Raw genomic sequence first — 14,262 nt, forward strand, 5'->3', positions numbered from 1 at the left:
ATGCATCTTCTTAGCAGGAACTTCCTTTTCTTTCGCTGGTTTCTTGAGCTGCAATTTCTGGGTTTTTGAATGCAATCTTTTCCATCTAAACATTGCTAATGACTCAACCAACAACAACTTGGGCCAAAGTAACAAATTCACCAAGCATTCTCTCCACTTTGTGACCCTAAAAACTGAAAATTTCATAGGAAAAAAGGCATGCGAAATCTGAAAATTTCTGCAAACTTTTTACCGCACTTTGAGATTTCAGCAATTACATGCACGGCAACTATTTAACACCAAACTCAAACCAGAACCAAACCCAAGTTCTTATTAAGCTCATACGCTTACCCCATTACATACAAGAGAACAAAAACCAGCATAAGGAAAGTTTGCAAATTTTTAGCTCATGCAAAGATTTCTGCCCATTCTGGGTTTATCTACAGAAGCTCACTTAATTAACTAACACTCGCACATGCTTTGCATCATGAAAAGGAAAACAGCAATTAAAGTCTCGCTCCATTATAAACCAAACCAGAGACTCCAAAACAAAAATTCTTGAGCAATATCTATAAAGCTTCCCAGAGAGACGAAAGCTGCTACTTGAGCAAATGAAAAAGTGGGAGGAAGAAATATGGAGACAATAAAGGGCAGCCGCTATGCATAACTATGAGGGCTAAACCCTGTCGAGTTTCCCACGCTAGTTTTCCATACATGCTGCAAGTTATACATACTCAAACAGCCAGCAAAATAGAAGATCAAACAAACCAAAGCCTTATGCGATCGAGCAACGCATTTGGCGACACTGCTGCAACAATCCAAAAAGTTAGCGCTTGTTGCAGCAAAAAATCCTCATGTGCAGGTCATCCTGATAGACCAAACCATGATAAAGGATCCAAGAACAAGGGCATAACATCATATTCATCAGAAATCAGCAACAACAAATCGCAACCATGAATAGAAAACCGCAGCTCCTCACACAAACATCACCAGATCTTGAAGCTAACATGAAAGTTCTACCCAGAACCAAAGACAAAGATGGATTACCTTCTATTCCAGTAAATGTTTTGGAACGTGCGATAATCCTAGGAGAATCATGAAGATGGTGAGAAAACCTCTGGCCCGTAACTTGAAGCTCCTCCTTGCTCAGCCGCCACCGCTCTCCCAATCTCCTCGGTTCTCTTTCTTTTTCCTCAGCTTTTTCCCTCTCCGGTGTCCCTCGCTTCCCTGAAGTTTCTCCCTCTCAATCTCCTTTTCCGCAGCCTCCCCAAGCTTTTCCAGCTCCCTCGATCTCTCTTTTGCGCAGCCTCCCCAAGCTCTCAGACGAAACCCCCAGCTCTCGGTTTCCTCCTACTATCTCTCACTCTCCGAAACCCTTTCTTTCTTCTTTGTTTTTCCAGCCCCTAGACCTCTTCAAGCTTTTTCTTTCCTTTCGGTTTCTTCTTCTTTTCCATTTCTTGTTTCTTCCCTGCCAGCCCGAGACTCCTCTCGCTCTCCCTCTCTCGCTTGGTTCCTTTTTCTCTGCCCGTCGCTGCAGAGGCCCTGTTCTGGCCCTAAACACGTGGCAGCCCAGACGGGGCCGAGCTGGGCCTCGGCCTCAGGTCCCTGGCAGCAGCCCTGGGTCGCCCTGTTAGGGCTCGTAAAGGAGGCAAGAGTCCATCCCGAGGAGGTCGGGGATAATCCCCCTGAGTGCGGGATGCTGGCTATTCCGGGCAAGTCCCGAAACGTATGGAAGCCGGACTCCCTCGACAGGTATAAGTACCAGCGGACATCAATTGTACAAGGTACGCTCACTATTGGCAATTTACTCCGAACTGTCACTACTTCCCGTGAACCTTACTCACCGGAAAACTAACTTGGCCGTCGGAGTGCCCCCGGGGACCACCCTCGAGCCCCCCCTCTGTCAGCTCGTTCTTATCTGTTTTGCAGGCTTAGGACCAGCTCTTCCATCAGCACACCGAGCTCGTCAGTTCGGCTCGGTCCGGGGAAGCTCAGCGCTTCTTCAGTTGGCGCCGTCTGTGGGAACCGTAAGGTAAGTAAGATTGTGTTGATGGCCAGGACGCGATCCAAGCGCACGATAGAGAGCACCGGCCCTGGGGGCGGTGAGGGGTCCCCGCGGAAGGAGGCTGAGGCGTCTCAGGGAGCCGGGGGCTCAGCCCTCTCAGGGGAACGGAGGCAGCAGATCTTCTAGTTCGTGACGGAGAATCTCCCCATGCTGGAGGATATAATTCGACAGGCGAAGGAGGGAGATGGGGTTGGGGGTTCGCAGACTTCCAAGGCCAAGGGGCAGGAGAAAGAGTTACCCCCTGACCCTTCGGAGGATGAGTCCCGAGACCAGCCCCCAGAGGGAAACGACCACGAACTCCACCTCGCCCGCGAGCCTCGGTGGTCGGAGACAGCGAGAGGTATTCCCGCGACCGGTCCGCGAGGAGCCGTCCGAGAGACCCCTCCTCACGGAAGCCGGCACGGAATGGATTCGAGCGTTCCCCTGCTCGGTCTGTCAAAAGCCAGCCCCGCGACCCCCATTATCTGGAACCTGCCCGGGATGAGCTCGAGCAGATGTTGAGGCCCCGGCCGTACGAGGATAACTATGCACCTCGCCCTTTACCCGGGAGATAGAGGACTACCCGCTACCCCGGAGGTTTAAGATTCCGAGTATCGAGATGTACGATGCCTCTACAGACCCGGAAGATCATCTCTCGGTCTTCCTGACGCACATGCGTTTGCAAACTGCTGCGGGAAAAGCACGACTCGGTCTTCCTATTTCCTGAAGGGAAAAGCACGGCTCTGGTTCCAGGGGTTGAGGCCAGGTTCTATACGGAGCTTTCCCGAGCTGGCTCGGCAGTTCGCAGCCCAGTTCGTCTCCTCGAAGACCTACGCGAAGAACGCGACCCACCTGATATCCATCAGGCAGAGGTCTGACGAGTCTTTGAGGAATCTTATGACCCGCTTCAACGCGGAGAGCTTGCAGGTCAGGGACAAGGACGAAAAAGTGGTAATGGCCGCCTTCACAAACGGGCTCAGGGTAGAAGAGCTCTTCTATGATCTGGCCAAGATACCTCCCGTAAACCTGGAGGAGATTCTGCGCAGGGCGCACGAGGCTGCTAATGCGGAGGAGGCAGGTCGCCTGAAGAAGGAATCAGATCAGGAGCTCGGACATCGGAAGAGTCGGACAAACCCCCACGAGGGCAAGGACGTTCCGGCCAAGAAAAACGTCTTCGATCGGCTCTCGAAGGAGAAGGTTCCTGCTCCGCCACCACTCCCAGAGAAGACCTACACTCCTCTGACACGGCCCAGAGCCCAGATTTTAGCTGTTATGGAGGCCGAAGGGCTGGGAGATCGGCCGCCCAAAATGGGGACGCCCGGAACAAAAGGAACCAGGACCGATACTGTGCCTTCCACCGCGATGTCGGACACGACACGGAGGGGTGCTGGGCCCTGCGTAAAGAGATCGAGGACCTGATCCAGCGCGGCTTCCTAGGTCGGTTCGTGCGCCGACCAGGTCAGGAGCCCGGGCGCAACCGCTACGGAGACAGGCGCGAGGGACAGCGTCGCGACCGCCCAGAGCGGCGTGACGCTCCTCGGGACCACTCCCCCGACCTGGACGCTCAAAACCTAGCGGGGGTGATAAACACCATCGCTGGGGGCCCCACGGGCGGGGACAACCACACAGCTCGAAAAAACAGGCGAGCTCCGCCCGAGGGGAATGACTCCTTGAAACGCTTGCGCATGGACGAGGAGATCACCTTTGGACCTAAAGATGCGGTCCCCCTGGCGTCCGGGAACCATGAGGCCATCGTAATCGACGTGGTCACCAACAACTACCGGGTGAAGAAGGTGTATGTCGACCAGGGTAGCGCGGTGGACATTATGTTCTATCGGGTGTTCAAGGAGTTCGGGTTGAAGGACGACCAGTTGACCCAGGTTCGGACACCTCTGGTAGGCTTCACCGGACCGCCCATTAACCCGGAGGGAATGATCACCCTGATGGTCACGGTAGGGCAAGCCCCCAAGTGCCGGACCATCCCTGTCAGTTTCGTGGTGGTCAAGCAGCAATCTTCGTATAACATGTTCCTGGGTCGGCCAGCCCTGAACGCGCTCCGAGCTATTCCGTCCACCCTCCATCTCAGTATGAAGTTCCCTACTCCAGGAGGGATAACCGAGGTACATGGTGATCCAGAGGTGGCCAGAGCTTGCTACTTGACCACGCTCCGGGGGCCGGAGAAGGTGGTCGCCTACACGACCTGTTTGGAGCCCTACATCTCGGGGGACGAGGCCCGACAGCTGAGCACCCAGGACGAAATTGAGGAATTCTCCTTGAGGGAGGAGCGGCCCGACCAGGTCATCCGCGTCGGGGTATTGCTGCCAGCCGAGCAGAAGGAGGGCCTGAAGGCCCTATTGAGGGAGTACTCCGAGATCTTCGCGTGGACGGTGGAGGACATGCCTGGGATCCCTACAGGCCTAGCAGTCCACCACCTCGACGTGGACCCTCACTTCAAGCCAGTGAAGCAGAAGAAAAGGAGCTTTGCCCCTGAAAGGAATGAGGTGATCAAGACGGAGGTAGGCAAGTTGCTGGAGTCCAAGATCATCCTGGAGATCTACTACCCGACCTGGCTGGCCAATCTCGTCCTGGTCAAGAAAGAGGACCAAACCTGGAGGATGTGCGTAGACTTCACGGACCTTAACAAAACCTGCCCGAAAGACTGTTTTCCCCTGCCAAGGATCGACAGGTTAGTAGACTCTACCGTGGGTTTTGACGTTTTATGCTTTCTGGATGCTTTTAAGGGATACCATCAGATCGAGATGGCTGAGGAGGACCACGATAAGACCTCCTTCATCACCGAGAAAGGAACCTACTGCTATAGGACCATGCCGTTCGGATTGAAGAACGCAGGAGCTACTTACCAGCGCCTGGTCAACAAGTTGTTCCAAAATCAGATCGACAGAAACATGGAGGTGTATGTGGACGACTTGATCGTCAAAAGCCAAACTGACCAGCGGCTCATACCCGACCTGAGGGAGATCCTGGACATCTTACAGGAAAGTCGAATGCGCCTAAATCCGAAGAAGTGCACCTTCGGGGTCAGATCAGGAAGGTTCCTGGGTTTCCTGGTGTCCCGGGAGGGAATCCGGGCCAACCCGGATAAGCTCCAGGCCATCATGGACATGGCTCCCCCGAGGAACGTAAAGGAGGTCCAACGGCTCACGGGGAGGATGGCAGCCCTGAGCAGGTTCCTCTCACGCTCCGCGGTCAGGGGGCTGCCCTTCTTCCGAATCCTGAAAGCGCCTAAGGATTTCCACTGGACAGGGGAGTGCCAGAGAGCCTTCACCGACCTGAAGGCCTATCTGGCTGAGCTGCCCACTTTGACCGCCCCGGAGGTAGGAGAGACCCTGTTCCTTTACCTGTCCGCCTGCAGCGAGGCCATCAGCGCGGTCTTGGTGCGAGAGGACGGGGGGATTCAGAGACCAGTGTACTACGTTAGCCGCGCTCTGCAAGGGCCAGAGACGAGGTACACGCCCGCGGAAAAGTTGGTCCTTGCCTTGGTACACGCTGCTCGCAAGCTCCGCCCTTACTTCCAGGGCCACAGCGTTGTAGTCCTGACCGACCAGCCCCTGCGTCAGATACTTACCAAGTCCGAGGTCTCGGGCAAGATGACCAAGTGGGCCGTCGAGCTGGTCGAGCATGACCTTATCTATCGGCCCCGCACCGCAATCAAGGCTCAGGCCTTGGCAGACTTCCTTGCTGAGGGGGCTAACTTAAACCTGACCGAGCTAGCCCCGACACTCACGGACACCCCGGTAGAGGAGCCGTGGGTGCTGTTCGTGGATGGCGCCTCGAGCAAGGAAGGGAGCGGGGCTGGCCTGCTGCTCACCTCGCCCACAGGGGAGGAACTGACCTATGCACTTAGGTTCGATTTCCCGGCATCCAATAACGAGGCGGAGTACGAGGCCCTGTTGACGGGGTTGCGGATAACCCACCAGATGGGCATCACCACGATCAAAGTCCGGAGTGATTCTCAGCTCGTCGTCCTCCAGGTCCGCGGGGAGTACGAGGCCAAGGACGAGGTTATGAAGAAATACCTGGCTAAGGTACGAGAGGTGGTGGCCTTGTTTGGAACATTTGAAATCGAGCGGGTGCCGAGGTCCCAGAACAGGCGGGTAGACGCCCTTTCAAAACTGGCGTCCTCCTCATTCGTCCACCTGAGCAAGGAAGTCTTGGTAGAGGTGGTAAAACAGAAAAGTATCGACCAGGTCCAGGTCCTGGCTATAGATAGCTCGGCCACCTGGATGACACCCCTCATAGACTTCCTTAGCTCGGATACCCTCCCCGAGAGCAAAACCGAGGCCCGCCGAATCCAGCTCAGAGCTGCCAAATACGCCTACGCTGAGGGAACCCTTTATAGGAGGTCATACTTGTCCCCCTGGCTAAAGTGCGTGACCCCGGAAGAGGGCGACTATATACTCCGGGAAGTCCATGAAGGCCTATGTGCGGCACATGTAGGATCTCGGGTGTTGGCCAAAAAGTGCCTCCTCCTGGGCTACTACTGGCCCTCCGTCTTCCGAGATGCCGCAGATTTGGTACAGAAATGCCGAGCTTGCCAGGTGCACGCCTCGCTGTGCCATCAGCTAGCTCGGGAGATGATCCCCGTCCATAGTTCTTGGCCCTTCGCTCAATGGGGGATAGACCTCCTGGGTCCCTTCCCCCGAGCTCCGGGGAGGTATGAGCACCTTGTGGTTGCCATAGACTAATTCACAAAGTGGGTGGAAGCGGAACCCTTGCTCTCTATATCCGGGAAGGCAATTGAGAGGTTCTTCTGGAGGAACATAGTTTGTCGTTTTGGGATCCCGCACGTCCTGATATCTGACAACGGGCGCCAATTTGCAGAGAATCCTTTCAAGAGCTGGTGCGCTGAGCTCGGGATCGACCAGCACTTCACGTCAGTCGGCCACCCCCAGGCCAACGGCCAGGTGGAGAATGCCAACCGAACCATCCTCCAAGGACTGAAAATCAGGCTGGAGCTGGCCCAATCCAACTGGCTGGAAGAGCTCCCTAGCGTCCTCTGGGCTTACCGCACCACGCCCAGGATAGCCACCCATGAGACCCCGTTCTCCCTCACTTACGGGGTAGAAGCAGTGGTCCCTGCAGAGATCGGTCTCCCCTCGCCCGGAACACAGAACTTCGTGGCAACGTCCAACAACGAAGAGTTGCGGTGCAACTTAGACATGCTTGAGGTTAAGCGGGAGGAGGCAGCCATTCGGATGGCTAAGTACAAAAGCCAGCTCGCCCGCTACCACAACGCCCGAGTAAGGAGCACGCAGTTCCAGCCAGGAGACCTGGTCTTGCGAAAGAACTCGATCAGCAGAGCTCACAGTTCCAACAAACTCGACCCAAATTGGGAGGGCCCCTACAAGGTCCTTGAGGTGGGTCAGGCCGGTTACTGCAAGCTCGCCGACATGAACGGATCTGAGGTACCCCGTACTTGGCACTTCTTCAACCTGCGCCTGTTTCTAGCGTAGGGTAGACCAGAATGTCCAGTTGTCTGTACTCTGGAATCAAAATTTTTTGGTTTTTTCATTCAATAAAAGTTTGCCTTTAGCGTTTACATTTCACTCGTCCCTGTCTCCTTTCCAAGCTAATAAAGTTCAAAATTCACTAGCACACTTAGCGTTTCTAACTGTTCTAGTGGGGGGCTAGGGGTAGTAAGGACGATGAAGGTATAGTGTTAGGCCCAAGAGGTCGGCATGATCGAGGGAAACTCGGCCCAAGAGGTCGGCATGATCGAGGGAAAACGTGGAAACTTGGAAGGGTTCTGGGTTCTGAAAACTCCGCGCTCGGCCTAGGAGGTCGGCGGAAAGGAGCTCGACGCCTGACGTGCTCGACCCCAAGAGGTCGGCATGGGTTAAAATCCTCCAAGGCTTCCAAGTCAGTGCTCGACCCAAGAGGTCGGCACGATTGGGGAACTTGGATGGAAGCTGATGCTCGACCCCAAGAGGTCGGCAGATCAAGGTATAGTGTTCGGCCCAAGAGGTCGGCATGATCGAGGGAAACTCGGCCCAAGAGGTCGGCATGATCGAGGGAAAATGTGGAAACTTGGAAGGGTTCTGGGTTCTGAAAACTCCGCGCTCGACCCAGGAGGTCGGCGGAAAGGAGCTCGACCCCAAGAGGTCGGCATGGGTTAAAATCCTCCAAGGCTTCCAAGTCAGTGCTCGACCCAAGAGGTCGGTACGATTGGGGAACTTGGATGGAAGCTGATGCTCGACCCCAAGAGGTCGGCATGGGTTAAGTCCTCCAAGGCTTCTAAGTCAGTGCTCGACCCAGGAGGTCGGCACGATTGAGAACTTGGATGGAAGCTGATGCTCGACCCCTAAAGGTCGGCACGACAGAATTGGGAGCAGGCAAGAAATGCAAAATAAGTCTCCTCAAGTTTTATATATGCATTCAAAGCCTATCTATTACAAGATTTACAGAGTCTTTGAGCCGCCTATCTACTACAAAGCGCCCTGCCTATCTACCGCAAAATTTCCGAGTTGGCAATCTCCTTCGATGTCTGTTCTACCTGCTGGTGGCCCGACCGGGGTGGGAGCTGAAGGTGCACCTTAAACATGTTGAGAGGCGTATGGTGAAGGCTATTCAGGAGCCCGGGAGCAGGGGAGCCCTTCCGTCTCGGATGGACCTCCAAGAGCATTTTCAACTGGAGCATGGTCACATCCTTATAAGAAGACGGAAAGGGTTTCTGGAGTGGCCTCCGCCCTAGACCACCGGCTCCTTCCCAACAGCTCTGCCGGGGGACCCGCCCTCCTCCAAGGGGACCTCCGACAGCACGGCCCCGGTGTCGGTCCTGCCCGCCAGCTCCTTCAGGAAATGCCCTTGCGATACCCGTCGAAGAGCCAGTGCAGCCTCGCCTCGGCCGCAGGGTTGTAATCCTTGAAGCTCGCCAAGTCGAGGCCGGGAGGGTTGAGTTTCTTCACCTGGTCCAGGGTCCGGGTGCAGCCGACCTGGAGGATGGGCAGGTTGAGGTGAGCGATGTCCTCCTCAAACTGATCGGAAGTAAGGAACTCCCGAGCAGCCTTCTTCCGCTCCCGGCTGACGGTGCCGGAGAGCTCGATGGCGTGCTTCTCCTTCAGCTTGGCCACGTCGGCCCTCTCCTGGTCGAGCTCTGACCTGTTAGAGGCGAGCTGGACCTGAGCGGTGTCCAACTCCTTCTCGGCCTTGCCCAGTTTGGCCTTAAGGGAGCTTGTCTCCTTAAGGGCCTGGGACAGCTTCTTCTCCTCCTCCAGGTTCTTCTTCCGCAACTTCTCCAGGTCGGGAGACAGCTCGGAGAAGCGGGTAGCCAGGGCGGTACCGGCCGCGTTGGACTGAAAAGGAAAGAAAGCGGATCAGCACGCCACATCACTTAACCCAGACACGGGGGCGAAATTAACCCACGGGCGACACTTACTTGGGCCTGGGCGGTGTAGTACGCGTCCAAGAGCTCGGAGGGGCTGGCCAGCTCCATCCACCTCCTGTCCCGAGGAAGGACCGAGCCCACCATCAGCTCGCGAGCCACCTCGGGGAACTGGGCTCGGTCGTTGATGGAGAGTTCCCAGGCCGGACAGAAGTGGCGGGGGTCGTGCATCGTGGGGGCTTGGCCCGGCTTCAAGGGAGCCACGTGGCGGAAGTGCCACAAGCTCGGGGGAGTTGACTCCTGGGCATGCTCCTCGGCAGAGCCCACGCCTAGGTGGACCGGCCCCCCGGAGACCAGCGCACGAGGAGGGGGCTGCACGGGGACCAGCGCGAGCTTCTTCTGCCCGACCTGGGAGGGCTCGTCTCCTCTGCCCCTCTTCTGCCCTGCCGCCTTCTTCTTGTTGGCGGCCTGCTTGGAGGGGGACGGCTGCGATGCCTCCTTCTGGGGGGCTGAGCCGCCCCCCGGGGTGGAAGCCCCTCCTGGGGCCCCCTGAGCAGCCTCGGGCTGGGGGGCGGGGGTGACCTCCTCAGTAGCAGCGCCCAGCAGCTGGGAGAGCTTCCTCACTGCAACGAAAATAACCAGATAAGCCAAGCGCAATGCAGTTTTAAAAAAAAACCAAACCAAAATATACTACAAATGTGACAGGGGCAAAGCCAGCGTTACAGGTATTAGGTTTGGGTTTAGGGGTTGCCACTTCCCCAGAGGATCCGGACAACGTCCCCATCAGCCCGGCTGCGGAGAGCTGCTCAGTAGAGATCCGGGTGACATCGAGCTTCACCTTGGAGCCCAACAGCTGGCCGAGGGTATCGTAGTTCAGGTCCCCCGGATAGGAGTCGGCCTTGACTCCCCCAACCTTCCACACATTGGGGGGAAAATGTGTGGATCTGACAAAGAAGAAGTCCTCTTTCCAGTCCTTCACGGAGGAGGGAGGCCGTAGAACAACTCCTGGGCCCATTTTCCTCCCTTGGTTTGGGGGCCACGGCGGGAGAAGTAGTACCACCCCGGGAGGGCGGTTTTAAGGATGAAGGCACCTCGGAAGAGGGAGAGGGAGTAGGGGATGTCACAGAGAAGGCAGTAGATCAGGAATCCAATAATAATCCTGATAGAGGTGGGGTGAAGTTGGGTGATTCTGAACCCCCAGTAGTTCAGAATCTCGGCAAGGGCTGAAGGGATGGGGAGGCGGAGCCCTGCGATGAGCTGCTCCCTATAGATGGCTACGAAGCCAGGAGGAGGTCTGCAGGCTCGGTCGTCGGGCCCGGCCGCCCTCGGCTCGTAGGCTGGAGGGATGGAGTAAGATTTGGCCAGTTCGGCCACTGCCTTGGAGGATAGGGTGGCCTCCTGCAGGTCGACATGACCGTAGGAGAACTCGGGGTCATCCCCCTGCTCTGAAGCAGGGGTCCCCTCAGAGGCATCCCTATCCTCCCCGGCTCCCCCTCGGGCTCTGCCGGGGGAGTCGTGTGGAGACCTGGGGGGAGAGGCGGAGGTAGCCTGCTGCGCGAAGAGGGCATCGAGCTCGGCCACCTCCTCAATGGCGCGGGCAGAAGGAGAGTGGGATGAAGGAGACTGGGGTGAAGGAGAACTCATAATGGCTATAGGGTCAAGGAGGTCGGGGTTAGAAGCGGAAGAGGAAGCAGGGGGAGATGGAGAAGGCGACGACGAGGGCGAAGATGAGGAAGAAATGAAGATTCTGGTGGCTCTGCGACGGACCGGAGACGGGGAGGCGGTGGAAGTGACGTCGGAGTGACCCGACATAAAAGAGATGGTAGAAGTAGGAAGGAACACTGAAGGAAAAGGGAAGATGAATCGCAAAAAGGGACTTACTGATGATGATCAAGGCAGAAGAAGGATGGAAGACTCGCCGGAATCTGGGCACAAGACGCTGGAAGTTGCTGGGAAATGGAAATGCGAATGTGCAAGGAGAATGGTAATGCAAGATGTACAAGGGGAGGAAAAATGGCAAATGGAGTTGATGGGAATCTGATGACCCCTATTTATGAGGAGGGGAAATGGGGGGGAACGGTTGCGTGAATTTGAACCGACCCCCATGTGAACGCATTTAATGCCGGTACGAAAATCGAAGAAGAGTGACAACTGAAAGGACGTGGGCGCAGCGTTCCTGTAATAGCATTGTACTCGAGGTGACCTCGGCAGGGTAGTGCGCGGCTCTGACCTTCCACGTGGCGGATGTAGATTAGGTCTGCCTGACAGTCCTACCTAATCTAGGGGGCTAGTGCAGAGGCCCTGTTCTGGCCCTAAACACGTGGCAGCCCAGACGGGGCCGAGCTGGGCCTCGGCCTCAGGTCCCTGGCAGCAGCCCTGGGCTGCCCTGTTAGGGCTCGTAAAGGAGGCAAGAGTCCGTCCCGAGGAGGTAGGGGATAATCCCCCTGAGTGCGGGATGCTGTCTATTCCGGGCAAGTCCCGAAACGTATGGAAGCCGGACTCCCTCGATAGGTATAAGTACCAGCGGACATCAACTGTACAAGGTACGCTCACTATTGGCAATTTACTCCGAACTGTCATTACTTCCCGTGAACCTTACTCACCGGAAAACTAATTTGGCCATCGGAGTGCCCTTGGGGACCACCCTCGGGCCCCCCTCTGTCAGCTCGTTCTTATCTGTTTTGCAGGCTTAGGACCAGCTCTTCCATCAGCACACCGAGCTCGTCAGTTCGGCTCGGTCCGGGGAAGCTCAGCGCTTCTTCAAGATCATAGCTTTGCTGTTAGGTTGAGAAACTGGCCGTGTTTGGATGAAAAATTACATCTGATGAACACCACAAGTGTAGCTAATCGAAGCTGGAAAATTGCAGAATTTTGTTATTTGATGCTTGCATGATATTTTGTATGAATTTCTGGTACTTAAACATGAGGATTTTATGTTGAAAAGTGAGAGGGATATGCGGCAAATCTTGTTTTTTTTTATTCAAGCTGGGTTTGATTGAAGTGGTAGTCGTGTGTTTGAGAGTGTAATCTGATAGCTGCAGTGGTGAACTAGGAATTGCAGAAGGAAGCTTCGTAGCATGCATGGAAGTATTTTCAAAATTTTCACTTTAACACCTTAGCTTCTATCTAATGCTACTATGGCCCAACTAATTGGATAACTTAATCAATGTTGTCCCCTTAACATGCCATTTTTCTTTAACACGTCTTAACGTAATTCGTAGATAGATTTTAATAAGTTTTAGGATGAATTTGAAAGTTAAATGACTTTTCTAAACTTATAGTTTTGATTTGAATTTTAGTGGAATTTTGGGAAATTTTGTCGTTTAATTATGAAATATGAGCTATTATTCATTTTTTGTGAATTCTAGTTTTGTTTTGGTAGGTTTCATCTTAAGCCATTAATTTTAATTTATTTCAATTTAGACCCTTAATATTTATAATAATAATAAAGTGATCCCTCGAACTTCTTTAATTCTTTCAAATGGGTCCTTATTTGTTTAATTGGTCGAATATGAGTTGTCTATTTTATTTGAATGCTTTAATTGGTTTAATTTTGTGTTTATTTCCATTTTTTGTGATTATTTGTTAATTAAAGTGATGCCTTGACATTTTCTTTGTTTTTTGGAGGATAAATAAGAAAATTCCATTTCATTAGGGCACCAATTCAAGAGAGCTACACTCTACCCCTTTATTTGATTTTACTTGACCCTATGTGCTCCTATGTGAATTTATGTGTGAAATTACATGCTTTTTTGAATATTTTTATTTTATTTATATATTTAGTCACTTTATTTGTTTCAATTTAGTTTATTTATTTTAATTTAGTTTTGATTATTTGAAAGGCATTTAAATGACAAAATTGTAATAGTTAGGTATTTCTTTTATTTATTTATTTTATTTCCCCTCTTAGATTGTAGTTAGGGCCACCCCAAATGTAATAGTTAGGGCTTTATTCGCTTTATTTGCTTTATGTGTTTTGCATGCTTATGTGCTATGTGTTACTCGCTTTCTTATGGCCTTACATCTAGATATCATGATTATGTGTTATGTGTTTGTGTGATATTATGTGTTTACATGCTTTTATTATGTTTTACATGATTAGTTAGTTATAATTAATGCGTGACGTCTCCACACTAATCCAACGCTAGTTGTGGCTTCTTTTTCCGATTTCTCACTAGTCCAATGCTAGTGAGAACTCGTAGACATGGGATAGTCCAACGCTAGACCCTTAGGAACCATTCACATGCTAGATCATGTTTGTGTGACTACACTACATTTTCATGCATATTTTTCACTTTCTAGGATTTTTTTATCATTTTTGCATGACATCCCTCCTTATACGTATATCCCTTACCCCATGTTCCCCCTTATATATATATCACTTATCGCATATTCCCCCTTATATTTTTATTCCCTATCCTTATGTGTGAGACATGACATTAGACTTGCATTTCATATAAGAAAATTAGAACTAGGTTAGTACATTTGCTTGATTAGATTAGGAAATGCCCTTTAAGTATGGGATATGGATGAGTTTGGCTTCCTAACCTTAACACGCTCGTATTTCCTCTATAAAAAGGAAAATTGAAGTCACGAGTCATAGCCCCGCACCCGTTATGATGCATTCCTTTAGGTCATGTATATTTGTATATTATTATTTTTTTTCTTTTTTTCGAGTCTCATATTTTTGTATATTCGTGACCTCTTCAAATAATTACTTTTGGGCATCGTAATTAATACGATTTGCACCAAATAAAATTCGAAGAAACATGTTGACTTCGATACATTAGGTTTAGGGTTTGCACTCATATAGTACATCCAAATGTGATAAATTCTTAGGCTAAAATAAGAAAATCGTTGACTAAATCACGCAATTAGTTTTGGGCACTTTAAAAGG

General features: G+C 52.6%; 1 protein-coding gene across 1 annotated transcript; it reads left to right on the forward strand.

Moving 5' to 3' along the window:
- The first annotated feature begins 2,191 nt into the window (after window positions 1-2,191).
- On the forward strand, window positions 2,192-8,735 carry LOC140004735 (uncharacterized). The gene is made up of 6 exons (XM_072044876.1): window positions 2,192-2,364; window positions 2,662-3,220; window positions 3,277-6,698; window positions 6,801-7,449; window positions 7,665-7,987; window positions 8,441-8,735. Exons 1-6 carry the CDS (start codon window positions 2,192-2,194, stop codon window positions 8,733-8,735), a joined length of 5,421 nt encoding a protein of 1,806 aa, XP_071900977.1.
- The last annotated feature ends 5,527 nt before the right edge of the window (window positions 8,736-14,262 follow it).

The sequence above is a fragment of the Coffea arabica genome, chromosome 4c (genome assembly GCF_036785885.1).
Source record: "Coffea arabica cultivar ET-39 chromosome 4c, Coffea Arabica ET-39 HiFi, whole genome shotgun sequence".
NCBI lineage: Eukaryota > Viridiplantae > Streptophyta > Magnoliopsida > Gentianales > Rubiaceae > Coffea > Coffea arabica.